Genomic DNA, 27666 nt, shown 5'->3' on the forward strand with positions numbered 1-27666 from the left:
TCTCTCTGCCTGCCTCTCTGCCTACTTGTAATCTCTCTCTGTGTGTCTAATAAATAAATAAAAAAAAAGAAAGAAAAAATTAGTGGCTTAAATGTAAAAATAGTGTTAAAAATAAGCAGAAACTGCAGTTAGGCAAGTGATACCCTCAAGTTATAGTACGGTGAATTCCACATCAAGATAGGCAGTGTCTACGAAGAATGACACCTACCCCTTTAAACTTTGCCAAAACATGAACTGTGTTCTTGATAGTGTCTGTGGGGATGATGTCTGAATTATCTCCATGCACGTAATCCTTTTTGGAACTCAGAGTAAGTTGCACTGAAGTTGCCACTTCTTTGATGCTGTGGTATTTTCCATCTCTCTGAATACAGAGAACTCTTACCATATCCTTCCCATAGCCAGTTCGGACAAACTCCACCTCGTCATTCTGCAACAAAAACACAGTCCTCTTATTGAAGAAACCTAAATGAAAGCAAAAAGTCATCTCCGAGCTCTTCGAGCCTTGATATAATCACATAATTACAAAAGGTGAGAGTTAAGAGTATTCGTGAAAGTAAGACTATACCCGACCTTTGAAGAAAAATGGGAATTTTAATGGGGAAAAGAGAATTGAGAGAAACAGATGAAAATATATCCAGCTAGCCAGAAGACAGACAGGTGGATGGCTTTCTTGATAATAATAACGAATGATAACAATAACATTATCTCCTGGACCGAAATCTTTACTTCGTTTAAATAAACGTTTAAATAAATTCCTGCTAACTTAATCCTTGTAACAGCTCTATAAACTCTTATTATTCCCATGTCACAGAGGGAGAAACTGAGGTTCAACGAGTTTAAGGGACTGGCTCTACTCCACATAGCTAGTGAAGGATAGAGCCAAGGATTCCTGCCCAGATCCGTTGACTCCAGACTTTGTCCTCCAAACCACTATATAGACTGTCATTCTTTCATAAAAATTTTTTGACTATGTTCACTGAAGATAATTATATCCTCTCTTTTATACTGAGTCATATTCTGGAGAAAATGTCCTGTGATCAATAAAAACAATTTGAAAATTGCTTCTTCTACTTGCTGCCGGGAAGAAGAGTAATTAGTGACAGGGTCCAGAGTACCTCCAGGAGGGCAGAGCCAGGGCCATCTGGCTGCGGGAACAGCTATGCTTTTAGTGAAGAGACACTTAATAAAAGCCCGGTGATTGATTCATTAGTAGCCTTATCTGGAGCCGGAGCTCTCACTAGCAAATACATCCGTCTCCACAGCTAGGATTCAGATTTGTTGCTGGGCTTTACTGGTGTTTGAGAGAAGAGGCAGGAGGGAGCACAGGGGCAGAAAAACCCATTTTATTTAGTGTCAAAATTGAACATTAAAATGGTAGTGAAAGAAAGTGACAAAAATAAAAGTAAACCAGAAACAACATGCACTGAGAGTCTGGGGTGGGGGTGTCATAAAGAAGGAGCCTCACCGGCTAATGGCACATAGGCAATATGCTGAGGGCTGCCCCAGATTCTGTTTACCAGATCCCCTGGGAGGAATTGTAAAGTACTAACCAACGTCAGAAATGATTGTTAAGTTCTTAATCAAAGTGAGAGGGATGAGAGGCGGTCCTGAATCTTGGGGATGGAGCCTGCTAGGACATGCTGCTGATTGAAGGGGCGACTCTTGGCGAGGTCCCTCAGAAGCCACTGACCCAATTTTCAAGGGACTCATCTTCAAGAACAGGATCAATAAGACAACTCAAAGAGCAGACTTAAAGGATCTGAAGAAGAATGATAATAGGGACAGGGAAGGAGTAACAGCTTGTGGTTGCAAGGACTTTGGAGTCAGACCACCTCCAAACTCTGTCTTGCTATTTATAGTTTTGTGGCTTGCAACAAATAATTTGTTGGCTCTGAGCCCTCAGTTTCCCCGGTTGCACAAACGGAGATAACCCCCCTACTGGTAGGAGTTGCTGGGGAGTATGAAAGTCCCAGCTCAGTTCCTAGTGCCTGGGGAGCCGTGGGGTCCACCCCCAACAACAGCGGCCACATCGGGCCTGGCTGTGGGCACAGCAGGGGTGGAGATGGTAGGAGGGATTTTGAGTAAAGACACCAGGTTTAGAGTAGTGAGCACTTCTGGTAGCAGTTGGAGGAAGACTCTGACATGTCTTTTGAGCCACAAAGAGATTCCACCTGGACAGGGAGGCAGTTGGCTGGATTGGGGGTCCTGGATGGCATGGACGAGGGGTCAGAACCAAAGGTCTCCAAGATCGTCCATCAGCCCCAGGACACAGCAGGACTCAACAAATGGGACCCCTCAGTCTTACGCCCTGTCACTCGATACCCAAGTACAGTAGCTCAGTCTGTGAAAAGCAAGTGGTTCCTACGTGATACACAGAGTCAATGATAGCCACCCTTCGGGTCCCCAACCCTGCTCACCTCTCCAACTTCATGTCCTGTCACAGCCTATTTCAAACTCTGCTTCAGCTTTCCTGAGCTCATTGTGCTTGCCCAGCCTCTGCACAGTCGCCCTCCCTGCAGGCCTTTGAATTTGCTATGCCTTCTTCCTTGGACACGTTTCCCTTCCTTCCATCCAACTACCAACCCCTTCACCTGACGAACGTCTTCTAGTCACCCTTCAGGTCTCAGAAGCCACTTCCCCCAGTTATCTGCCCAGTCCTTTAGGTCTGGAGTAGGTGTCTCTTCTATATGCTCTGGAAAGAGTTACTGCCTTATCACAGTCTTTATCAAATTATATGGCAATTGCCTCATCATGTGTCTGGTTTGTTAAAAAATGGGAAACTATGAAAGCAGGAGCCAGTCTTTCTCAGTTGTCATGGCAACTCCAGTGCTCAGCACAGTGCCTAGAACATAAATAGATGCTTAACAAATGCGGCATGACTGAATGAATTGTGCACCATCACCTCCACTTCTTGTGTGGTGACACGGAATAGTTAATGATGATACCCCACAGATTTCAATACAGACTTGCCTCCTCAGCTCAAACCTGGGGCAGGAAGTTCCTCTTCCTGGGAAAGTAGGGAAAGTGCCATCTGCTCTCGGATCACCACAACCTGGAGATTACAGGCACAGCTGACTGGAGAACAAAGGCCCGGGAAGGGCAGAACTGGGTGTAGAGAGAGTCACGGACGCAGCACCGAGAGCTCACCCTGCTGACAAGACGGAGCACTCCACACAGCACGGCCATCATGGAGCTCCCACGTGATGCAGGCCAGAGAGGTCAGCCTTCCTCAGCGATCTCCCGACCAGGGCTTAGCATCAGAGCAAAGCTTGAGTAATCACATGATTGGGTAATAAGTCAGAATAAAAAGAATATAACCATCTGAGGACGGTGCAGAATGAACAACAGTGGTGTGGGATGCCTGAGAGTCTCTCAGCAGGACCTGACAGAACAGATAACAGGTCCAGACCAGAAATGAGGCTGTTCTTCTCAGTAAGACTTCCCCCAGTCTGTAGTCAGAGAAATCAGAAGTAGGTGCCAGAACCCTATCGTGTAGAAAACACAGTATGGTGCAGAGATCCCTGTCCAAGATAACCTTACAGTAAGATATGAAGGTTGCTCTCATGTGGAGGGTGGGCAGGTGGCTGAGAGGATGGTCTCTGTGCTCTGGAATCAGGCAGCGCAGGGGTGAACCTTTGTTCTGCCACCTATTATCTCTGCAGGTGGAGGCGAATTTCTCCACCTATAAAATGGAATAATAGTAGTGCCCACCTCCCAGGATTGCAGTGAGGAGTATGTGAGAAAAAACACAAAGCACTCAGAAAAGGGCCTGGCAAATAGTAAGTGTTCAATAAATGTTAGTCATAATTATCACTGATAAATAATAACTACATGTCAAGTTTAATGTCAAAGGGTTCCAATTACTGTTAGAGATAAATACCCAGATTGCACAGCAATCTATGACAAGGCCTACTTCTGCCTTCATACTTTGGATGTCTGTCCTCAAGCTTGTGTGCCCTTGGGAAACAAAGTTACAAGAGGTAACTCAATTTCCTAGAGAAATTACTCTGGATGAAACATCAGACCAAATAAATTTTTACCTGGCTCTACACAAGAAAAATCCCCTTTTCTTAGACATGTCTTGAAAGATAAGGGGATAGAAATCATGATTTACATGCAAGTAATATTGGAGAGAACTCTCTGAGATTGTAAATTAGTCTTATTTTTCACTTCTGTAATGAGGTAGTAAGCATTTTCTTATTTGCAGGCCACACTGAAAATGATGTAGGTTGTCTAGGGGTTTCTAGCCTGGAGTCTGTTAACCCCTGGAAGGCCCAGCAGATAGATTTGAGGTGGAAAATATTAAGAAATATTTTTAAAAAAACTTTTGTAAATTTAAAGATGACTTACATTTTCTCTTCAGTCTTAGAAGAGCTTCTGCAGGCCTCATCTCTCCCCTCCATAACAGAGAGAAATACAAAAAAAGCTAGCTATTTAGGACTGAACACAGGTGTAAAAATCAACTCAGTTGCAGTTCGCCATGATGGAAGAACTGTACTTGGAGACAGGCCTCTCTTTCTGTGTTTGGAATGTTCTGGAGAAGTTCTTCCAGTTCTGTGCCCAGGTTTTTCCTTTGCCTGACTATTTCCCTGGGCATTCACGAACAAAAAGTTTTCAGAAAAAGATGCTGAACTAATATGAGAAAAAGGAGTACTCATCTGAACAATCTTAATATCACTTTGGCAGAGCTTAACAATACATAAGGATAAGAACAATAATGGTGAATCATAACCTTAGAAGCAGCTGGTATTTTTTTGGCTGCCTAGGATCTACTAAAGGTCAGATGGGAAAATATTGATATCTAGTAGAAAATGTCATGTTGCTCTAGGCTGTAGAGTGGATTATTTTTGCTATCAAGGAGGGATATGCCCTGAGTTATGTTCAAAGCGTGACTCTAAAGGGATTTGTCAGGCAGATGCTTCAGAAACAGTCTAACAAAGTCATATGCATAATCATGGTAGAAGGAAGGTGACCTGTTAGCTAATGAAGACTCTATGTACAGGTGCTCAGTGATTTTCACACTTCTGCCTATTACAAAGGAAGAGAAAACTCAGTCACTAAATGTCAGGGGAAATGCTAATGTTCTTGCCAGCCTCTCCATGGCGCCACTAGCCTTAAGGCTGGGAACTGGAACAAGGCCCTCGGGAGCTTCTAGATTGGGGGCAGGAACCGCCTCAACAAAGAATTGATGGAGACCTCCAAGAACACGGTGGGAAGAAAATTTTACTGAAACACATACATTGAAAGATACCTTTTTCCAAATGTGTAAGTCTTGAGAATAAAAATAACAGTAGCAACCATTTAGCGAGGGTTTCATCTGGGTCAGGAACTTGGCATGTATTATTCCCTCTGATCCTTTACAGGGACCCTGCGGCATTGGTATTTTTAATCCATGTTTGACTAAGGGAGATGCAGGGTTAGGTATCCTGCCAAGGTCACACAATTACTAGGTGACAGAAGACAGGGGGAGCGCCGCCTCCCAATGACATGCTCTTTCCCACTACAGGCAGAGTCATTAGGGATGAGACTCTGGATGGCCAACACATTCTTTAGAGAGAGAAAGGATACAGAGGGAGGGAAAAGTACATGCTACTGCAGAAACTTAAGTTTCTATGCCATTTTTAAAATTCCATTCATTGGACTCTACATTATCTTATCTATTCCTCCCAAACTCCCTGCCATTTAAGAGGAAGAATCCCTGTTTTAAAAGAAATGGCATGTAAGTGAGCTGTCCAAAGTCCCGGGGCTACCAGGTAGACTGGGACTGTGGAAAGAGCCCTGCTGAGACTGAAGAGCTTTATTCTGCTTACACTGCACCAGGTGGAACTCACTGATGCCCAGAAATACCCTGGTCCAGCCCATCGCTTTCTCTAGAACTTAAGTCATGGTTTTAAATTGCAGGGGAATTCTTCACTCTGATTGATTCTGTGTGTACGGTTAGGATGTTTAAGTTGTGAAGTAAGGGAACAATGAAAAGTTGATGGACCTTGGAGGCAGGATGAAAATTCAGCTTCGTGTCTTCAGTAACAGGTACTACATTTGAGTCAAAGACTGACTTTCATCTGGGCAAGGGCGACAGCAAACAGGAGTAATGTTGGTTTATTTGTGGTCATTAAACCCATATCATCAAAGGACCATCAGCAAAGACGAAGACATAACTGTGACACAGAAGAAACAGGAAACAAGGAGGGTAGGAACCAGCATCTAATAAGCATTAGTCATGTGCCAGAGGCTACGTACCCAGCCTCTCCCTGAACCCTGAGAGCACTCTGTGAAAGCACAGATCATGAGCCTCACCTTGAGAAAAGGAAGCTGGCAGTGTTGAGGTTAAATGGTTTGGTCAAAACCACATAGCAGTTGCAGGGGCACCTGGCTGGCTCAGTCAGTAGAATATGTGACTCTTGATCTAGGGTTTGTGAGTTCGAGCCCCACGTTGGGTACGGTGATTACTTACAAATTAAATCTTGTGGGGGGGGGACCCAAACCAGAAGACTTTGGAGAGGCAGGGTCAGGCAGGGAACCCAGGTCTGCCTGATTGTTTTCACTATACCCATTTGCCTTTTTGAGATAACATTACAAGTTCTTTAAAATTGGATTTTGCCTGCATACTCCTTTTTATTTATCTGTCTAGATTTAATTCATTATAAATTCCACATAACCCCAGAATAGAAACATCTGAAACCGTTTTCATTCAATCCATGCCTCGTCTGTATTTATTTAGCTCCTACTAGGTAATAAGCACCATGGTAAGTACAAGAGATACAATAACAAACCAGGAAACATTGTTCTGCCCTGATAGATTATACACCAGAAGTTTATACCCTCTACACTAGAACAAACCCTTTCAGTAAAAAATCAAAAAGTTCATATTTTAGGCTTTGCAGACCATCTAGTCTCTGTTGCAACTACTCAACTCCGCCATTACAGCATAAATAGTTATACATAATGCATTAATGAATGGATGTTGTTGTGTTCCAATAAAACCTTATTTACACAAACAGGCAGTGGGTCATATTTGGTCAACAACAGTTTGCTGATCCCTGCTCTTGAGAGAAAGACTCAGAAACATAACCAAGTAATTAGAACACATTGTGATAATGACTCGCATTGAAAAAAATACAGTGAACTCTGGGACACCTAAGCCAGATTGAGGGAGATCAAGGATAGCTTCCAGAAGAGATTGGCATCCACAAAGCTATGAATGATAGATAGTAATTAACAAAATAAAATTGTCCAGTCTTCTTCCATTAATTCTATTTAGGTTTTCCTTTAACATTTTTCATAAACAATTCTTTGTTTCACGAGTACTTGTATCATGTTGCTTTTCTCATCAGTTTTCATCAAAATAATTCCAGTCCCTCCCCCTTCCTCCCACAATAAGGATATCAACTTTTTCCTTCAATCTGTCATATTTTAGATTTTAAATCAGCACATCAACAGTCCTATAAAAGTTTGAACATTAAACTTAAACAGATAAATTTTCTAACATGTAAATCACACCCCAAAAAGCTATTGAAAATGAAAAAGTAAAGCCAGCAGTCTGACTTTCAGAAATCCTCAAAGGATGACCAAATTTCAGTGAAGGCCCTCTAGACCAGGGTTTGGAGAAACCCAACTTTACGTCAACCTCAAGAAATTTTCACAGATAAGAATTCAAAGAATATGGACTCACAGCCAAAAATAAAAAAGCAGACAGGGTAGTGAGGTATCATGAGAGAGAATTGCATAAACAACATACAGCAAAGTATGACCTAAAGAGACACTGGATATTGGAATTATCAAACATAAAATATAAAGTAACATATTTAATATTTTTACAGAAATAAAAGAACTGAATATATCTCCTTCTTGATACAGAGTGTCTCTTCCCTTGAGCAAAAAACAAGAGGCCATAAAAAAGACCTAGCAAATCTGAAGGGAAAAAAAAATTGAACTTCTAGAAATACAATACTAAATGCATTAAGAAACAGATTAAACACAACTGAAGAAATAAAATTAGTTATTTGGAAGAGATAAATTAAGTAACAGAATAATATTGCCTAAGAGAGAATTTGAGAACTGGAAGATAGATCCAAATAAAGAATTAGGGTTAATACAGACACATAGGAGACAGAGTATATGCAAGAGACATAAAATGCACTAGGATGATATGACAGAGAGAATGTGGAAAAGGCACAATTTCAAGGAGATCAGGCAGGACTGAGATTTTCCAGAAATACTGGATGAATGAATGCAAACTTTCAACTATGAACTAAGAAGCCCATGACCAAGTGACAAACTCTACCTCGTTCACTAGACTTAGTTAAGTTATAATGAAGGGATTTTCTACTGTTTTGAGAAGTAATTGTACAGTGAAGGATCTGTGGTATTTTTGTCATCTTTTACTACTTGGTCTTCAAAAGTGGGTAATGTGAAAACCATTCTATCCAGTTTGCATTTTCTCCATCTGCCAAATTCAGTCTCTTTTCACATTAATTTGCTGTTTTTAGCAGAATCCAGGACTCACTAGAATCTAGTCTTTAGGATAGTGTTGAAATCCCTGAAGCCCCTCAATGCCCAGTGTAGGGTTCGATAACAAGTGATTGCGTAAGAAAGGTCACCGACTGCGCCATCAGCATGCTCAGGTCAGCAACAACTGGAGATAAGAAAGCTTAACTGAAAGTTGTCTCTGAAAGAAAGTGACCTAATAGCGTTTTTCCAGAGCTTGAAACAAAAATGGATTTAGCAAATAGCATCCTAACACAGATGTGCCCCAGCCCAAACACAGGAAGGGCTCAGGTTGTAATAAAAATGATCTTAGCTAACATTTGTGGATCATTTACTTTTGGCCAGGCCCCATGCTAAGCATGGAATGAGGAGAAAATAGGAATTGTCTTATATACTGTTCAACAAATGTTCATTAACCTACATAACTGAAAACAAGTTGTTTACACTCTCTAAATGCATCAGTGAATCTTAAGCCTGGGGTACTCAGCTATTACGATTATACTACCAAGAGCTATCACAAGATAAAATTAATTTTATTTTAACTTAGAAAAATAAACTTTATGCTATGAACGTTTTTAAAAATTGATTGAAAGTTTGAGGTTGTTGAAATACTTTTTTTCCGAATGCAATAAAAACATATATAGAACAAAATGATACCCACGGAGAAATGATCAGAAAAAAAATTATTTTTATTTACCAATTTGATAGGTTGCAAACCTATCAGATACAGCACAGCCTTGGCTCAGGGCAGCAAACCTCAAAGTTTAGGGTGTACTAGCATCGCCTTAAACCTTGTAAAAAAAAAAAAAAATGCAGATTCCTACACCCAAGCGGAAGAATTCTGAGTTAGCAGATCCGCAGTGAGGCCCGGAATTCTGCCCCTTCTGCAAGCACAGGAAAATGTGGGCAGGTGGTCCAGATATCCCTCACAAAACTCTGTCTTTAGAGAAATAGAGCCCCAACCCCTCACTTTCCCATGAACCCTGAGTCCTGAAAAACTCCAACTCAACCATAGAATATTTGGAAGATTCCAGTTTGGTCTGGGTCTCTAAGTGACTATCTGGACCCATAACCAGAGGGAGAGATCAGAGCCATAATGATTTCCAGGCATAAGGTAAATCGCTACTTTTTATGACATCATCTTTAATAATTGAGTCAATTAGAGAAATTCTTTTTCTATCCCTATCTACTCTCTTCCCTCCTCCACAAAGAGAATGGTCTCACCTTTTTATAGTCATGATCGTAATGAGCCATTTTCTCTTAGCCTTCAACTTCAAATTCAGTTTCAAGAGTAAAAAAGAATAGTTTGGGCAAAACAGGTGTTTTCTAATATTTTGTATTTGACCTGAAGGGTGAGTGGTCAATATATTTACCTGATTGCCTTAAAACCAATTGGACATCAGGAGCTCTTGAAACGAAAGCACCGCATAGATTGGCTAAAACCAGAGGTGGAGACAATATGTAAACATCTTTGGTAAAATACAATTAAATTTGCTCTGACTTTGAGGCAACCCTTTGAAGTAGACTTTAGGAAATGTTTCTTTAAGACCGAGTGTGTTAGAAGTGATAGATCCCAACTATGACTAAGACAGAAGGTTTAGTCATTTCTGCTTAATGTGTGAACGACAAGCATTTGTTTTCACTTCTAGAGCATCATGAGGGAAAAAAAAAACATGACATATATTTAATTCCACATCTACTGATCAAGATGGAGTTTCCCTGCCTACTGAACTTCCTACCACATGGTGTTCACTCCAAAGAGTTAACTATCTATCCCTTTGTTCTCTCCAGAACTTCTGATGACTTTGCAAACCAGGCAACAATTGAGCACAAAAGCCTCCGGAGTGGAGTCACGCTGGCACGTTGTGACAGAACCACACAATGACGTGAGGTTCGCTCCGTTCTGGAAATGCCCAAACAGCTAACAGCAGAGGTAAATGTAATCCAACATCAGCACCCGCACAGCCTGGGACAGACCTGAGACTCAGAGCCCTCAGTCTGGGGGGCAAGTTTCCCACGGTGGCAGGGGGTAAAGGTGGCAGATTTAAAAAAAAAAAAAATGACAGCAAGACTTCTGAGAACAGCCCTTGCTTTACTCTTCTTTGGCCTGTTTGGGGTTCTGGAAGCAACAACAATATCGTGCAGGAATGAGGAAGGTGAAGCTGTGGATTGGTAGGTAAATGAAACGGGAGGATTCGGGCATGCAGGTAGAAAGCCAGAGGGTCTGAGGCAAAGCGGCTCACTGTAAAGTCCTAAAGGAATCTTCCACCCTGCCTTTCCCTTTTAAAAAGAGGAAATTAAAGTGTGTAAATGACCCACATATCCAAATAGGAGCAGGCTCCTGAGTGGGGGGCTTCCCCTGAGGAAGAGCTCAGCAGCCCCTCGTGAGCCTGATTCAATGGCCCCAATGGGACAAGTCTGGAGGCCACAGAGGTGGGAGAGAGCTGACAACCTCTCTCTGTTGGCAATTTCCTCTCATTGCATTGTGCCTTTCCTAACGGAACTTTCCAACATCCTTTTAGAGAGGGAGAAAGGCAAGAAGGCAGATTTCTTTTTGTCCGAGAACTTGCTCTTGTCCTTCTGAGAAGGAGAAAGAGGGCTTGATGGAGCGCAGCACGGCTGGGTTGATGGCGTTGATTAGGCAGCATGCAGCAGTTGTTGGAGTGGGTGCTGGATCGCTGGCGTCCTTCATGGTGTCAGAGAGACTAAGCACAGCACCACATTATAGCCATGGATTCTTCTTCTTTTTTTTTTTTTTTTTAAAGATTTTATTTATTTATTTGACAGATAGAGATCACAAGTAGGCAGAGAGGCAGGCAGAGAGAGAGAGGAGGAAGAAGGCTCCCCGCTGAGCAGAGAGCCCCACGTGGGGCTTGATCCCAGGACCCTGGGACCATGACCTGAGCCAAAGGCAGAGGCTTTAACCCACTGAGCCACCCAGGTGCCCCGCCATGGATTCTTCTAAAGCTTAGATCACCTTTTCACTCTTTCATTAAGGTCTTTGGTTTTGACATTATGGTTGGCGTCAAGCTTTGTGTAAACTTCAAGCTAAAGACCACAGATACACTCATTCAGTCTCTCAGCAAGCAGTTACTGAGCTTATGCCAGGCCCTATGCTGAGTATTGAAAACACAGGTATGAATGAAACATGGTTCTTGCCCTCCAGGAGCTCAGTTATGCGGTGAGGGCATAGATGGGGTCATTGGGGAGCAGACAGCCCAAAAATCTTCTCTGAGGAAGTAGTTTTGAGCTAAGTTGTTGTTGTTGTTGTTTAAGACTTTATTTATTCATGAGAGAGAGAGAGAGAGAAAGGCAGACTCCGCATGAAGCAAGGAGCCCACATGGGACTCAATCCCAGGACCCTGGGATCATGACCTGAGCAGAAGGCAGACACATAACTGACTGAGCCACCCAGGCATCCCTGCTTTGAGCTAAGTTTTAAGAACAATGATGAGCTGGTCAGAAAAACCAGGGAGCTGCAAGGGCATCTCAGGCCCATGAGGGGGCAGTGAGGAGGTATAGGGGCAAAAAGGTAGAAAGCCATGGAGAGAGTGTGGAAGCAGTTCAGTGTTGCTGGTCCTTCACAACATGGAGAGATGGCAGAAGGGAAGTTCAGCAAGAGGCAACAGACAGTTCTAAAAGGGCTTTGTGTGCTGGGCTGCAGAGTCTGCCCTTGACCCTCCAAGGGAGCTACTAAAGACCTTCAAACAGGGATGTGAAGTGGTCAGGTTCATATTCGAGAAAGTCCACTGGCAATACTGGGAAAGCCAGCTTCATGGAGACCAGTCTAGAGTCATGGAGAACTATAGGACTCACATTATGGGTGAGATGATATGCGAACGCACGTTAGAAAAATGGCAGTCAAATTAGAGAGGAAGGCACATTCTGAGAAAACTTGTCCACAAATGGGTTGAGGGTCGTAGGAGAGAGAGCCGAGTTAGGAAAGACTTTCAGACTGTTGGCGTCTCTGACCATACAGATGTGTTCCCCAGCTGCAGAGAAGAGCAGAGTTGGACAAAATATTATAAACTTGGTTTCAAAACTATGGAGCTGGAGGTCTCTGGGACATGTATGTATTTAGGCTTCTCTGGACCTCAGCGTAGAGGTCTGGGTTACAAAGAGATCCAGGAGTCTTCAGAATATAACTGGAAATGGTTACCCAAGAAAAATGTTTACATGCACAAGTTCTCATCTGGTGTGTCATGACACAGATCTCCAGCTCTTCAGTGGCAGGCCACTACAGCATGAATGACACATAAAATATATTTTTGCCACAGCTGAAAGGACATGTTACTTAGCAATACCCATCAGAGGGAATTCTGAGCCTGAGCAAACAGGGAGGCAGCCTCGAGCTGTTACAACTCACGGTGAGAGTCAATGGGCAGAACAACATCAGGCCAGTACCAAAGAACGATCTTATGATCCTGGCCACGTGCGAGGACCCTGCCCTGAGAGTAAGAACGCATGCACGGGGCGGGAAAATGCACATATGAATACAAGCAAGTGTAGAATGTGAAGCTTTTATGTGCAGCGTGAGGTACTGGCGTGCGGCAATAGTGAATGCGTTAGGATGTTTGCTTTCTTGTGAGTATTTGACAGTGCATTGTGGGATTTTTGCATTAGAGAGTATTTGGCCAGACCTGGCAGCTTTGCCCTCAGGGGACTTTCAACATTGTCTGCAAACATTTTTGATTGGCACAGCTGCGGAGTACTATGTCATCTAGTAGGTAGAGGCCAGGGAGGCTGCGATGCCCAGGACATCCCCCCGAAACAAAGGATGATCTGGCCTGAAATGTGAGCACAGGCCCATTGAGAAGCCCTGGGCTCCATGATCCGGCCACCTCCCCTCCCTGTGAGATACCTGAAGAAGATATACAAACAGGAGATAATAGTAAAGAAGGCAAAATGCTTACTTGATTGGCTGCTCTTGGCCCCGAACCCTCAATGCAGGGCAGTCTGATAAACAGCTGAAGAATGTGGCTGAGGCCAGAGGGTCAAGGGAGACGCCATCTACTCTGCAGGCCAGACTCAAATCTCAGACCCAGCCAGCCAACTACAAAGACGTGAGCATGCCAAGCACTTGGGAGAGAAGAGAAAAACACATCCAAGGCCTTTGCTGTCTAGCCCTGGGCTTGGGCCTCTCCCCAGGGCAGCCATATGGACTGTGGAAACAGAAGACAGCCACAGTCAACGTGTAGAATGCGTACATGGGCTTCACCTACAGGGACCCTTCCTGCCAGGCCGGCTACTGTCTCGGGACATGTCCAGTGAGATTCACATTCCTTCTCTGGGAAGGACCAAAGCCAAGGGTGAAAATAGAGGTGGAAAGCTGGAGCAAATCCTTTTCCTCAGACTTAAGAAACACAAGTAAAATGGTATGTTTCGGTGCTTCACACCAGGGGAGCAGTCAATAGATGTTAGTAATTCGTGATTATTTCCTTTGTTAGGTTTACCTTTTATAAGTTACCTAAAAGGCAAGACAAGGAAAGCAGACAGACTGGGTTAGAGTACCTATACCTAGACTCCACCACCAGAAGCTGGAAGAGGAGTAAGCAGCTCATGAATACCACCAACAGTGTGTTGGGAAGGACATTACAACAGCTATACGAAGCCTATGCCTCCAAGGTAACCTGTTGTTAATCGTTCATTTGATTCATACAAAAATGCCTAACATAGAATCTAAAGCTTCCAAAGGACTTAATGTTAACCTACCAAACCCCCAGTCTTAGCAACTTGAAGTCAGCCGGCACAGAATCTGAATCAATCTAAGACCTTAAGGATTATGTCATCAGACTCTATGGCGATGCCAAATTATTGGCACATTCAGCACTATATCCAGTAGTATCACTGGGTAAGGTGTGAACTGATTACATATGGAAGCCTTCTGGCTGCCAAACTCTGCCAATTCATTCGGGACTTGCTATCTTATCCCTCTGACAGAAATAGAAAGGAGCCCCCTCCTGTTATAATGCAATATAGACCCACAGTCAATACGCCTTGAGGAACGGATTGCTTATGCTATGGTGGGGATGAGTGGCAGTGGCCCTCATGAAGGTTTCCAGTTGGTCTTCCTTTTAATTTATCATTTTCCAAATAGTAGGTTGAGAGCTAGGGTTCTAGCGCAAGGCCCAGAACTAACTTGCCCAAATGCAGATTAAACCTGCTATCCAGACTTGATCAGGCAATGAGCTAACCAGCCAAAGAGACAGAGGTAAGCAGGCTGCTGGCTCACTGTGGGCAGTCTCCCAATGTTCCAGGCACCATCTGCTGTTCGGTGACAAGACACTGCATTCCAACCAGGGGTGACAAGTAAAACCAAACAATAATATTTGGTTGCACGCATGTATGCATTCCCAACACTCACTTATAGAGAAGTCAATGTGTAAAATGACTCAGCATTTACAGCGTGCTGGGCCTTTGCATAGGTCAATAAATTTAATCCCCATTATACTGTGTTAGATGCTAGCACTACGATACATATATATGTGAGTATTCACTCAAAACGTGCAGAGAGCTGTCCCTATGTGTGCTGATAGTCACTTTATTCACCGGCCATTAAGACCAGCCTTCAGAGCCAAGTTACAAGGTAAGAATTTATTTATTTATAAGGTGCACCAGGCACTGTTCTGGGTGCTTTTTAAAATTATTTAATCCCAGCAGCAACCCTGTTTTAAATTATAGGTTGTTATGTAAAGTCAAAACTGCCTGCAGCTTCTTCTGCTTTCCAAGGTTGGGGATGGAGGCCGGGACCATAACCCATCAGTGAGGAAATTAGCACTTCCCCTGTTCTCTTCCCCACTGGGAAGAGAAATGAAAGAGCAACACGGTGGAGCCTCTGTCATTCACCTTAGTTGGGACAGATGGTTCTTACTTTGGCTGAGTATAATAATGAGCTTTGGAGGCCCAACACTAGCCTCAGAGCCAGGAGGGCAAAAGAGCTAAACTGCTCTGCCAAATAAAATAGAGTAGATGAGAGCTAGGAATTAGAAAGCATAAGAAACACAGAGGGAGACCGGGAGCAAGTCCTTGTGGTAATGTAAAACCATTCAACGTTTTGTACCCTCAGTAAAACCTGCTCACACGCAGGCCTCAGGTGGTAGATTCTGGAAAGAAAATGACAGTAAACGGGCTGATTTCCATATCTGATTGGCATAGAGCCAAAAGAGGAGCAACAATAGTGGGTGACATTCAAGGGAGATGAGGTGTTCTTTGGAAGCTGGAATTCTGTGCCAGAGGTGATGGTGAGACAGAACTCCCCCACCTACCAACCTGGAGTTCTAACAGAAAGCAGAATTCGAGATCAGACCGACTGGTTTTTAATCTCAATTGCCAAGATGACCTGGGCCAACATCTTGGTTGCACTGGGCATTGTTGCCCTTCTCTTGCCTTTGTCAATAAGAACCTTCCATTCACCTTTATAATAACATTTATCAAATTATACTGAAGTTGCTTGTACTTGCCTGTCTATAGTCCCTGCTAACTAGGGGCAGAGATTGTATTAGTCTTGTCCAACATTCGATAGTCAAAATAATACCCAACCTATGTGTTATATAAAGCTGTCCAGAGGCACATGCATAGGCCTACCTACTCTCTGGTCCATGGTCTTCACCCTTGTCAGAAAGCCTCTCTTCACAGGGCTATAACTCGTTTAACCTTAGCTAGCTGTTACCCTCCTAGTTAGAATAACACATTTCATCAATTGTAAGGATAAAGTTCCTCACAGAATCTTCCCAGAGCTCCTTCACATTGTATGCCAAAGGCACACAATGGCCTCATGACCACATTCAACACCAGCTCATTGAATCACTGTCAGAGTCCTCCGGCTGAGGATATGAAGGCCAACAGTAGCTCAGTAGGTCAGTTGTGGAAAATGAGTGTAAAAAGACAGCTTCTTTTCCTGGATATTCCTAAATATAGTAGCCAGGAATGCTTCACAGGCTATAGGGTGCATTTAAAAAAAAGTTTTAGATTACATCAAATCATGAAGCAATTGTAAGCAACTCAGTTATTGACTTATTTTCTGAGAGAAAACGAGGAGGCTTTTTTTTTTTTAATTGAGGAACTGGGTTGTCCTTTATTGCTTTTAATTATGTCCCCAAGACTTTTTTAAAATATCAACATTATTGGCTTCAGTAAGAATCACTACATCATGACACCAATGAAATGGAATCACACAGAACTAATATAAGCACATTTCCAAAACATGACATAAGAGACACCACCAAAATAATAGCTTCATTTTTACTCAGAGATTTGGACCACTGTTTAGAAAATTTCTCTTATTTTGCCTTACCAGAGGAAATCCAATATCCCCACACATTCAATTTCACCACTTTTTCTAAGCAGGAAAATATCAGGCGAGAAGGTGAAGTGACACTGAGAAATAGATTGAAGGAAGATCCTCCCCTCCAGGGAAGTAGTGGGAGCAGAGAATGAAGAATCCTGATTAAACACAAAACTCTGACCAAGAGGTGAAGTACAATGCAGGCAGAGGAACCCAGACCCTGACAGCCAGTTCCGCATTGTGCCTCTAGTATCAGTGGAAAAAAACCCAGGTGTAAACCTTGGCTGGTTGTTCCTACTTCATTTCCTGACCAAATATTTAAGTACTTCTTTATTATAAACCAGTTGCCAAATGAGAAATGCGTGTCCAAAACAACCAAGAGAAATAGGAATACTGCCCTCACATACACAGCAGGAAGCGTAGGGTTCCTGGAACATAAGACAAAGCCGTGCGTGGTTGAGAATGGGCTTCCTGTTCCCCTGTCTTTCGTGGCACAAAATTCGTATTGATGGGGAAGCTTCCTGTTAGGCGAATGGATGACTTTTCATGTGTACTAATGAAAGCTCTGTATCGCAGTCTGGGTGGCTGGTAGAAATGTTGTGAGCATTTACAAGCGTAAGAGTGACACCGTTATAACCCTAGTGTGTTTCTGCAGAATAACAACACAGCCTATCTACTCTACAATGATGGGGCCCCTACCTCTGTGAATTATAGCCGGAAGTATGGACACACTAAAGGTATGACAAAAGCTGTTAGTTTCTCTTTCCTATTGGCAATCAACATTCTCTTCAACATTCTCTCTTGAATATTCTTATGTTGCACACCAAAAAGATAGCTTTTCTTCTTAATGGTTTATTTTGAGTTATCAAAATGCATTATTTCTATATCACAGGTTATAATCATATCATATGACTTGGAAATCTCCTTTTCACAAATTCCATTTTATTTCTTTTTCTTTCTTTTTTTTTTTAAGATTTTATTTATTTATTTGACAGACAGAGATCACAAGTAGACAGAGAGGCAGGCAGAGAGAGAGAGGAAGGGAAGCAGACTTCCCGCTGAGCAGAGAGCCCGATGTGGGGCTCCATCCCAGGACCCTGGGATCATGGCCCATGCCCAAGGCAGAGGCTTTAACCCACTGAGCCACCCAGGCACCCCCATTTTATTTCTTAACATTTAAAAATACACACTTTGGGGACACCCATTGAGCCACCCAGGCACCCCCATTTTATTTCTTAACATTTAAAAATACACACTTTGGGGACACCTGGGTGGCTCAGTGGGTTAAAGCCTCTGCCTTGGGCATGGGCCATGATCCCAGGGTCCTGGGATGGAGCCCCACATCGGGCTCTCTGCTCAGCGGGAAGTCTGCTTCCCTTCCTCTCTCTCTCTGCCTGCCTCTCTGTCTACTTGTGATCTCTGTCAAATAAATAAATAAAGTCTTTAAAAAAATAAAATAAAATAAATTAAAATAAAAATACACACTCTGTAGCAGAAATCCAAGTATTGAATATTGGGAATACCACCCAGTGTGTGTGTGTGTGTGTGTGTGTGTGTGTGTGTGTGTGTGTGTGTACACACATGTTTCAGTCAGGTTCATTGGGGTATAATTGATATAGAATAAAATTCGATCTTCTTAGTGTATGGTTCTTTTTGAAATAAACATTTTTGAAAAGTATTTTTATTTTTTTTAAGATTTTTATTTATTTATTTGACAGACAGATCACAAGTAGTCAGAGAGGCAGACAGAGAGAGAGGGGGAAGCAGGCCCCCGGCTGAGCAGAGAGCCGGATGCGGGGCTCAATCCCAGGACCCTGAGATCATGACCTGAGCCAAAGACAGAGGCTTTAACCCACTGAGCCACCCAGGCACCCTGAAAAGTATTTTTAAATAAATTTTTCATATTAGGTAATTTTGTTATATATATTATAATTTTTTATCATAGGAAATGTTATTTTTCTATTTATAAACTATATATATAGTTTTTCTATTTATAAACTATATATATACATAAAAATTCAAAATGCCAGCCAAAAAAAATCTGTAATCCTAAGACCCATTAGATAATCACATTAATCCTTTCTACTTGCATTTTCTATAGTATGTATTTTAAAACATTTTTATAAAACAATTGTAATGACTATTTTCAACTGCTTTTCAACTTAATGCATCATGAATAATTTCCCATGGCAACAAGCATTTTTCAGAAGGTCCCAAACTCATGCCTTCAGGGGCAGGGAAATGGATGTCAGCAAGCCAGGTGGGCTGAACTAGCAGGTCCCTGAAGAACTGGAAGGTGCATACTTTGTCAAAAGGGCAGATAGTACTCAGCTTGCCTTTAGGGGATGCAATTTTTCAGGAGATGTTGAAAATTAGTATTTGTGGAAATTTCCCCCGGTGTTTAAATGTTGGCAATGAGCTCAAAGTCTTAAAAATACTCTGTGAGCATAGTAATATGTATCTGCAGGCTAGATTTGGCCACTGGGTTGCTACTTTGCAACCTCTGATTAAGAATATAATTTGTAATGGCTGTCAAATGTCATGGGTGTTGAAAGCTTTTGATTTAGCCAAGATGCCCTCCTGATGGTCCTATTAGCATGGAATGCAGCAATTTTTATAATACATCACATTCTCCAACCTCTCCTCCAACAACCCTCAACCACCATTCTCACTCCACCTAGCAACTAAAAGGATTTGGGAGAAAGACTGGAAAAGGAATAGGACCCCATGTCCGGAGGGGGTGTTCTCTTTGCCAACAGATGCCTGACATCCTGTGGCATGGGTACCGGGGGCTTAGGATTTCAGGCAAACAGCTCACTCATCTGGGCAGAAGGAAGCTTCTGAAGGTCATCCAGGTCTGTTAGGCAAAAGGACTTTGGACATACATTTTCCACCTGGACACAGGGAATGATTCTATATCCACTGAAAGACCAATAGTGTTCTTTCTTAAAGTGTGTTCTTTGCAAAAGAAATAACAGACAGGCACTTGATTTCCATTCTAACAATAAGACAAACATGAATAGCTTTATATTTGCATGGTCATATGCAAAGTGGAAAGTCTAGTCAGTATACCAAAACTATCCCAATTTATTTATAAACACAGAAATCATCACAGATGCCTATTGGATAGGATTCATTTTGCCATGTCACAAGATGATGAAAATCTTTCTGTTTCCTTTCTTTCCGGTTTTCATGTTATTTTGCTCCACAAATCTTCACTAAACACAATTACCTGGGATGTTTTGTCATGGCTTCTCTTTTAATTCTCTTTATCTCTTGTTTCTGGGCTTGTGGAATTGACTAGTCTTCTACAGTTAAAGGTGCATTGGTTTCTTACAACAAATTACTACAGGTACATTTCTCTGTTTGATATTTTTCTCCTCCAACTCTTTTTTAGCCAGCTTTTGAAAATAGCTTAGCTGCTTAGCAGTACAGAGACTCATTATCTGAAGCTTGCCAGGTGACTATATAGTTTAACAAGGTCAAATTCCAATTAAGCACATTTGCATTCTGCCAAAACAAATTCTCCTTATGGTTACAACATGAAATTCCTCTTAGCTCCTCATAGGTTGGCTGCCCTGGCTGCCTCTTTGGTGGCTTCTTATCAGTAATGGGGCTGGGTGATGTGTGCCCGAATTGGTTTTGAAATCTTTGAAAAACAAGCAGAAATCTTTGTGCTTATTAATGGAATAAAACATTGGCCTGAAATATAAATGGGCTTAAACGTTGCAGCTTTGAACCCTATTGTTCAATGGAGATTTTGTTTTTCTAATGTATCTGTATTAACTGTATTTTTGGTAGGCTTACTGCTGTGGAACAGAGTCCAGGGACTCTGGCTGATTCATTCTATTCCCCGGTTTCCTCCAACTCCTGAAGAAGGCTATGATTATCCACCCACAGGAAGAAGACACGGGCAAACTGGCATCTGCGTAACTTTTAAGTACAACCAGTATGAAGCAATAGGTAACACTAGAGTATGTTTAAAAAAGAGATAGCTATGTTAAAGAAAGGATTTGGAAATGTATTAATAAATGTATTACTTCATCTATTTCTCTATTCATTAACACTCTGACACCTGGATTCTACTAGATTCTAATATTGACATTGCCATGGTGAGACCTTGAGCTGTTTCACTCACTAGACCTTTGTTTTCTGATCTGCCAGTGATGTCCTTGAAATTGATCGGGGTAGTGTTTTCAAATATCTGCAGTGGCCAGGCTGGTAACAAAAATGGGTGAAACAGATGAGCAACACTTCATGGGCAGTGGGATCGGTGATAAACTGGAGTGTTAAGTCTCCCCTCCAAAGCCTCATCTCTGCCATGTGGCTCTGCAGGAAAGCAGACCTAACGATACCAGATCTCCATATTTTTCAAGACAAACTAGACACCTAGGGATGGAGGATGGGAGAGAGTGGGAAAGACAGCATGGTCTCAATCTTATTAAAAAAAATAATTGTGCAGATTACATGTTACCTGCAGGCCACCAACCGGACAGCTCCAAGCCATGGGATCTTCCTTTGAGATCCCAAGGTCAAGTGGCCAAAAATACTTGGATTTGGAAGTGAAAACTACGGATATGGATTTGGAAAACTAAGCTGAGGGAGGAGGAGAAGGAGGAACGCTGTTTTACCAATCTCTTTTTACTGAGGAGGCTGCTAAATTGTAGTAAAGAGTGATTTACCTCTAAGTATAGAAGGTTTAGAACATGTTTTTCATCAAATTTCCACCTTATGCCAAGGATTACTGAGGCTCTCACTCAAAGTCCTAGTTTAACTACTTGAGTCCCAGTAATGATTAGAGAGAAGAATAGCACAGAGATTAGGTGTACATGCTGATGAGCTAACCATTCTTTTTTTTTTTTTTAAGATTTTATTTATCTATTAGACACAGAGAGAGAGATCACAAGTAGTCAGAGAGGCAGACAGAGAGAGAGGGGGAAGCAGGCCCCCGGCTGAGCAGAGAGCCGGATGCGGGGCTCAATCCCAGGACCCTGAGATCATGACCTGAGCCAAAGGCAGAGGCTTAACCCACTGAGCCACCCAGGCGCCCCGAGCTAACCATTCTTTAAGCTGGATGATCAGTTCACGGGAGGTCTCTACTTTTACATATGTACATATATGAGAAAGGACCATATCGCCTCCGATGTCAGACTGCCTGGATTTGAATATCAACTCCATCAGTTATGAGCTTTATCACCCTGTGCATGCAACATAAATTCTCCATTAATTCATCTGTAAAATGAAGGTAATGATAAAAGAACTTACTTAATAATATGGTTATTGTTAGGATTGAATTAAAAACATGTAAAACCCATAGGACAATGCCTGGGAAGTAGGAAGTACTCAATAGGTGTCAACTACTTTAACCAAGAGTAATTTGAAAGCTATTGGTTTCAAGAAGGGAATACTCTTGTTTTTGTTTTGCTTTGTTTTTTTTAACTCAAAGCAAGATCTATAATATTAACAAGCATTTCCATCTGTGTCCTAATTCTCAACTTTTCTTTCTGTTTCTTGATTCAGATTCTCAGCTCTTGATCTATAACCCAAACATTTATAGCTGTTCCATCCCTGCCATCTTTCACCAGGAGCTCGTTCACATGCCCCAGCTGTGCTCTGGTTCCAGCTCGTCAGAGATCCCTGGCCGGCACCTCACCGCACTTCAGTCAGCCCGGGGCCAAAAATTCCTCCATTTTGCAAAGTCGGATTCTTTCCTTGATGGTATGAAAGATCATGATCCAATCATATGTAACTTTGCTGTTGGACTCACTCTGGATTATACAGAGGAAATACTCTGATTATTCAGGGGTAGGGAAGTAGAAGAGAAGGGAGGGAAAAGGGAGATTGGATCAGTTCAAACATTTGCTTACTCTGCTTGAATAGCAAAATTCCTGATCCAACCGCCAAAATATCTTACAATATCTCACAACCATCCAACCAGGGGCCAGTGAAAACTCACAGTCTGCAGCCTCTGGGCTGCAGGCCCAGCTGTCTCCTTCTTTTTCTATTCTCTAAGCAGCTATTTAAAACCTTCTTTACCCTCAAGTCCATTACATGACTCTGCCGCCTCATTTCTGGCTTTGATTTCTCCTTCATAGAGAGAACAGAGATCACCAAGGAGAAACCCCTTCAAGAACAAACCCCACCAAAAACAGTATGGAGGTTCCTCAAAAAATTAAAAACAGAAATATCACATGATTCTATAATTCCACTACTGGGTATTTACTCAAAGAAAACAAAAACACTAATTCAGAAAGATATGTGCAGCCCTTTGTTTATTGCAGCATTATTTACAGTAGCTAAGATACAGAAGAAACCCAAGTGTTCATCAACAGATGAATGAATAAAGAAGATGTGGTATATATATACAATGGAATATTACTCAGGCATTAAAAAGAATGAGATCGGGGCGCCTGGGTGGCTCAGTGGGTTAAAGCCTCTGCCTTCGGCTCAGGTCATGATCTCAGGGTCCTGGGATCGAGCCCCGCATCCGGCTCTCTGCTCAGCAGGGAGCCTGCTTCCTCCTCTCTCTCTGCCTGCTTCTCTGCCTGCTTCTCTGCCTACTTGTGATCTCCATCTGTCAAATAAATAAATAAAATCTTTAAAAAAAAAAAAAAAAAGAATGAGATCTGGGGCGCCTGGGTGGCTCAGTGGGTTAAAGCCTCTGCCTTCGGCTCGGGTCATGATCTCAGGGTCCTGGGATCGAGCCCCGCGTCGGGCTCTCTGCTCCGCGGGGAGCCTGCTTCCTCCTCTCTCTCTGCCTGCCTCTCTGCCTACTTGTGATTTCTCTCTGTCAAATAAATAAAATCTTAAAAAAAAAAAAAAGAATGAGATCTTACCATCTGTGACAAAATGGATGGACCTAGAGGGTATTATGCTAAGTGAAATAAGTCAGACAGAGGAAGATAATGATTTCACTTATATGTGGAATTTTAAAAGCATATGATTTCACTTATTTGTGGAATTTAAAAACAAAACAAATGAACAAACCCCTCCCCTCCTGAATAAAGGCAGAAATGGACCCATAAATACATAGGACAAACTGATGATTCCCAGAGGGGAGTGGGTGGAGGGATGGGCAAATGGGTGTAAGTGAGTGGGAGGTACAGGTTTCCAGTTATGGAATGAATAAGGCACAGGGATGAATGAATAAGTCACTACATTCCTGGGGAATGTAGTCGATGATACAATAGCTAGTACGGTAACAGATGGTAGCTCCACTGTGGTCCGCATAAAATGAAGAATGGAGTTGTCAGATCACTGTGTTTTATACCTAAAACTAATGTAACACTTTGTGTCAGCTATACTTCCATTTTTAAAAATAGCTAACAACAACAACAACAAAAAGAACACACCTACTCTCAATAATCTTATCTGTTTCCATCCCTTTTCACGAGTTTTCTTCTACCCCAACAGAAGAAGTGCACCCCTTGTGCCTTGGAACCCATCCCAGCCTCAGAATACCTTGATTCATCCACTTGATCTGTTCTCCCTCTTCTACGTCAACAGGCCCACTCTATAAGCTCTGTCCCCTTAGCCCACAAACATCCCCAAAAACCTTCCCTCAGTTCTAGATCCCCTATATCTGTTTCTTCTTTTCTTCCAGATTTCTTTTTAAAGGACTCTTCAGAGCCTTCAGTGGATCAATGCTCCTTCACTGCAGCCTTGAGCCTCTGTCTGTAGACACCAGTCTCTCCGCAGTCACCAATGACTCTCTTAGTTGACCTCACTGTCTTCCCTTTTTGCTTCCTTCCTTCCTTTTATATTAGATAAAATTCACTGAATGCCTGCCACTTGCTAAGCTCTGTGTTAGGCACCAGATAGAGATCCAAAAATTAACAGGACAGAAATAGTCTCTGCAGAATCTGGCACTGTTAAAACCCTTTCCTTCCTGAAACACTCCCCCTCCCTGATTTTTGGGAGTGTATAGTCTCTTGGTCTTCTTCCCACTTCTCTTAAGTCTCTTCTGCCAGGTCCTCCTCCTCTGCCTACTACTTAGGTGGCTGAGTTGCCACGTGGTTCTCTACTCATCCTTATCTCATTCTACATACTTACTCTAGGCGATTTCCAGCAAGCCTTCAGGTGATTCCCAAGACTAGATCTGCACCCCAGATCTCTGGACTGACAGATGTATTCAAAAGTGGGTGGGACATTTCTACTTGGAGGTGGTACAGCCACATCAAATTCAACATGCCAAACTCATCATTATCCCCCACAAATCCACTCTTTTTCTTGTATTCTGCATAGTCAACTGGGGACTCTAGATCCCTCCTTTTTCCTCACCCCTCTATCAAGTCATCAAATTCAATCAGCTCCAGGTCCTTAGTAACACTCACATTCATCTTTTCCTCTCCAAACTTTCGGCCACTGCTACAGTCCCACCTGTGTATATTGTCACAGTTATTGTGACAACCTGATGTTTTCCCTATCTCCAATCTAATGCACCTGTCACGGTTCATCCTCTGCATTGCCTCTTGATTGATATTTATGATCATAAACAAGTTTCTATTAATTCTCCATTAACACTTCTTTAAAAACTCCCCCATTGAGGGGTGCCTGGGTCGCTCAGTTGGTTAAGTGTCTGACTCTTGATTTCAGCTCAGGTCATGATCTCAGGGTCATGGGATTGAGCCCTGCACTAGGCTCAGAATAGAGTCTGCTTAAGATTCTCTGTCTTCCCCTCTCCCTCCCCTCTGCTCACTCTAAATAAATAAATAGCCCCAGTGATTTCAGGAAAACCCAAACATTTTGGCATGATTTGCAAAGATCCCTTGAAGCTGGCCCCTGGTTACTTCTCTAGCTTTATTCTTTCTGAAGATCTTTTCAGAACAAAAACATATATTACTCTCTTATTTGTGTGGAACAGAGGACATTTTTAAACACTAATGTCATCTTAGTAATAAGGATAATAACTTTTATTTACATATCACTTTAGCACTTACAAAATGTTCTCCCGTCCACTATCTCAATTATGTTGTTATTATTGTGCTTATGACATTCACATATCAGGGGTGAATGATGAGTTCCATTGCTGAGGATATTTTCAGGGACTTATCTAAGTACAAATACTAGCCTTGCTATCTTTCTCCCTATAAATTCTAGACATCTTTGCAGCCTGGATGGCTCAACATTTGAAGACACACTTGCTAACAGAAACCTGGCAGCGAAAGAGACAAGAGCTTCCTTCAAACTGCTCCCTTCCTTACCACGTCTACAATGTCAAAGCAATTAAGATATCTGGACAGTCTTATTTCAGTTCTTACCAGGATCATGCCAAATGGTGTGTTTCCCAAAAGAGGACCAAAAATCGCTGGACCTGTATTGGAGACCTAAATCGGAGCCCATACCAAGCCTTCAGAAGTGGAGGGTTCATTTGTACCCAGAATCAGCTTATTTACCATGCATTTCAAGGACTGGTTTTGTATTATGAGCACTGTAACTAAACTTGGTGAAAGGACATAAGTACTATCATTTTCACTGCTGACAATGAGTCTTCTTCCATAAGACCCATTATATATCAAAAGCCTGTGAATGTAGCTGTACTCCACATATCATCAAATAAAATGCTTTTCTACCATGTTTACCATTTTATCTTCCACTTAGTGGCAATTTATCTACTTTCTATTTATATGTCATAAACATAAATGATTATACATTACTAAAGTGAGAATGGATGGAGTGGAAGAAAAAATATTCTCTGTTGTTCGTAGATCAACAGGTTATCTCCTAGATTAATTGCACCTCCTTCACAAAGATTTCCTGACTCTTCTCATTCTTTGTTGAAGGAAAAAAAAATTTCTCTATGTATCTCATACTATTTAGTCACATTCTTCTTAAAGTTCTTTTCACTGGTTTATGGTTGAGTCTTATTTGTTGTTCTTGCTGCTGCTCCTTACTCATCTTATGATCTTAGGCCATTTACTTGAACTCTCGGAGCTTTGCTTTTCTCATCTGCGACATGGAAATAATAAACATTTTCAAAAAAAAATGTTTTTAAGTCAGATTAGGAGGAAGAAGTGAAACAACCTACCAACTTGGGAGTAAATAAAGAAGAGTAACATAAATAAATCATAATCAAACCTAACAATCTTCATTCCAGTGTGCTTCATTTGGGGAGTTCTGGTCACTAAATACAACTGTGCTATGAATAAACAGTAATAAATTTGTATTAAGAACTAGTTCCTTAATAAAACTTGAAATGCGGTTCCCAATTTCAAGAAAATTATAATCTAACAAGAGTAATCATAACAGTAACTAAGGCCAGCATTTATTGAGCATTTACTATGTAGTGAACAGTCAACCCATATTTTCTTACTTGATCTTCATCATGATGCTATGCAATAGAAATTATTATATCCCCATTTTACTGACAAGGAAACTGAAGCCTACAAAGCTTCAGTAAATTGCCCAATATTATAGAGGTCTATCTGCTCTCTAAGGCTATGCTCTTTACTTCTATTCCAAGACACAATAAAATAAAATGATGCAAAATAGGATAATATATATATGATGTCTTTTTTTTTTAAAGATTTTATTTATTTGCCAGAGAGACAAAGAGATCACAAGTAGGCAGAGAGCAGGCAGAAGCAGGCCTCCTGCTGAGCAGAGAGCCCAATGTGGGGCTCGATTCCAGGACCCTGGGATCATGACCTGAGCCTAAGGTAGTGGTTTAATCTACTGAGCCACCCAGGTGCCCCAATATATGATGTCTTAACACCAACCAAAACTCATGGAACATAATGACACCTGCCCAATGAAAAGCAGAGAAAAAATTGAGTTTATCTCACTGTCAGAAGCAAAGATAAGCTAACGGGATGTTGAATATTAGCTAGCTAGCTTATATGTTTGAATGTATGAAGAGGTTTGAAAAATATGTTTTATCCTCACAGAAAGCATCT

At 41.9% G+C, this 27666-nt stretch overlaps 2 protein-coding genes across 3 annotated transcripts in view; one reads left to right on the forward strand and one right to left on the reverse strand.

Moving 5' to 3' along the window:
• Positions 1–9823, reverse strand: part of LOC111143395 (uricase) — a 29129-nt gene extending 19306 nt beyond the window's left edge. Inside the window, exons 1-2 of the mRNA XM_022497101.1 lie at positions 9712–9823; positions 209–427 (exon numbers count right to left, since the gene is read on the reverse strand). Of these exons, the coding sequence (XP_022352809.1) occupies positions 209–427; positions 9712–9741 (249 nt within the window). The 5' untranslated portion in view covers positions 9742–9823. The remainder of the gene's footprint in view (positions 1–208; positions 428–9711) is intronic.
• Positions 9824–10460: 637 nt separating this feature from the next.
• LOC111143520 (deoxyribonuclease 2 beta) lies at positions 10461–26349 on the forward strand. 2 transcript variants are annotated; one of them, XM_022497334.1, is made up of 6 exons: positions 10461–10659; positions 13935–14112; positions 17427–17508; positions 20573–20734; positions 22292–22489; positions 25871–26349. In XM_022497334.1, exons 1-6 carry the CDS (start codon positions 10547–10549, stop codon positions 26209–26211), a joined length of 1074 nt encoding a protein of 357 aa, XP_022353042.1. In that variant the 5' UTR covers positions 10461–10546; the 3' UTR covers positions 26212–26349. The 2 variants fall into 2 exon arrangements, with proteins under 2 accessions (XP_022353042.1, XP_022353043.1); XM_022497335.1 differs by having other exon boundaries at positions 10547–10659; positions 17427–17506; positions 20637–20734.
• The last annotated feature ends 1317 nt before the right edge of the window (positions 26350–27666 follow it).

The sequence above is a fragment of the Enhydra lutris genome, unplaced genomic scaffold (genome assembly GCF_002288905.1).
Source record: "Enhydra lutris kenyoni isolate GAN:26980312 unplaced genomic scaffold, ASM228890v2 scaffoldscaffold9, whole genome shotgun sequence".
NCBI lineage: Eukaryota > Metazoa > Chordata > Mammalia > Carnivora > Mustelidae > Enhydra > Enhydra lutris.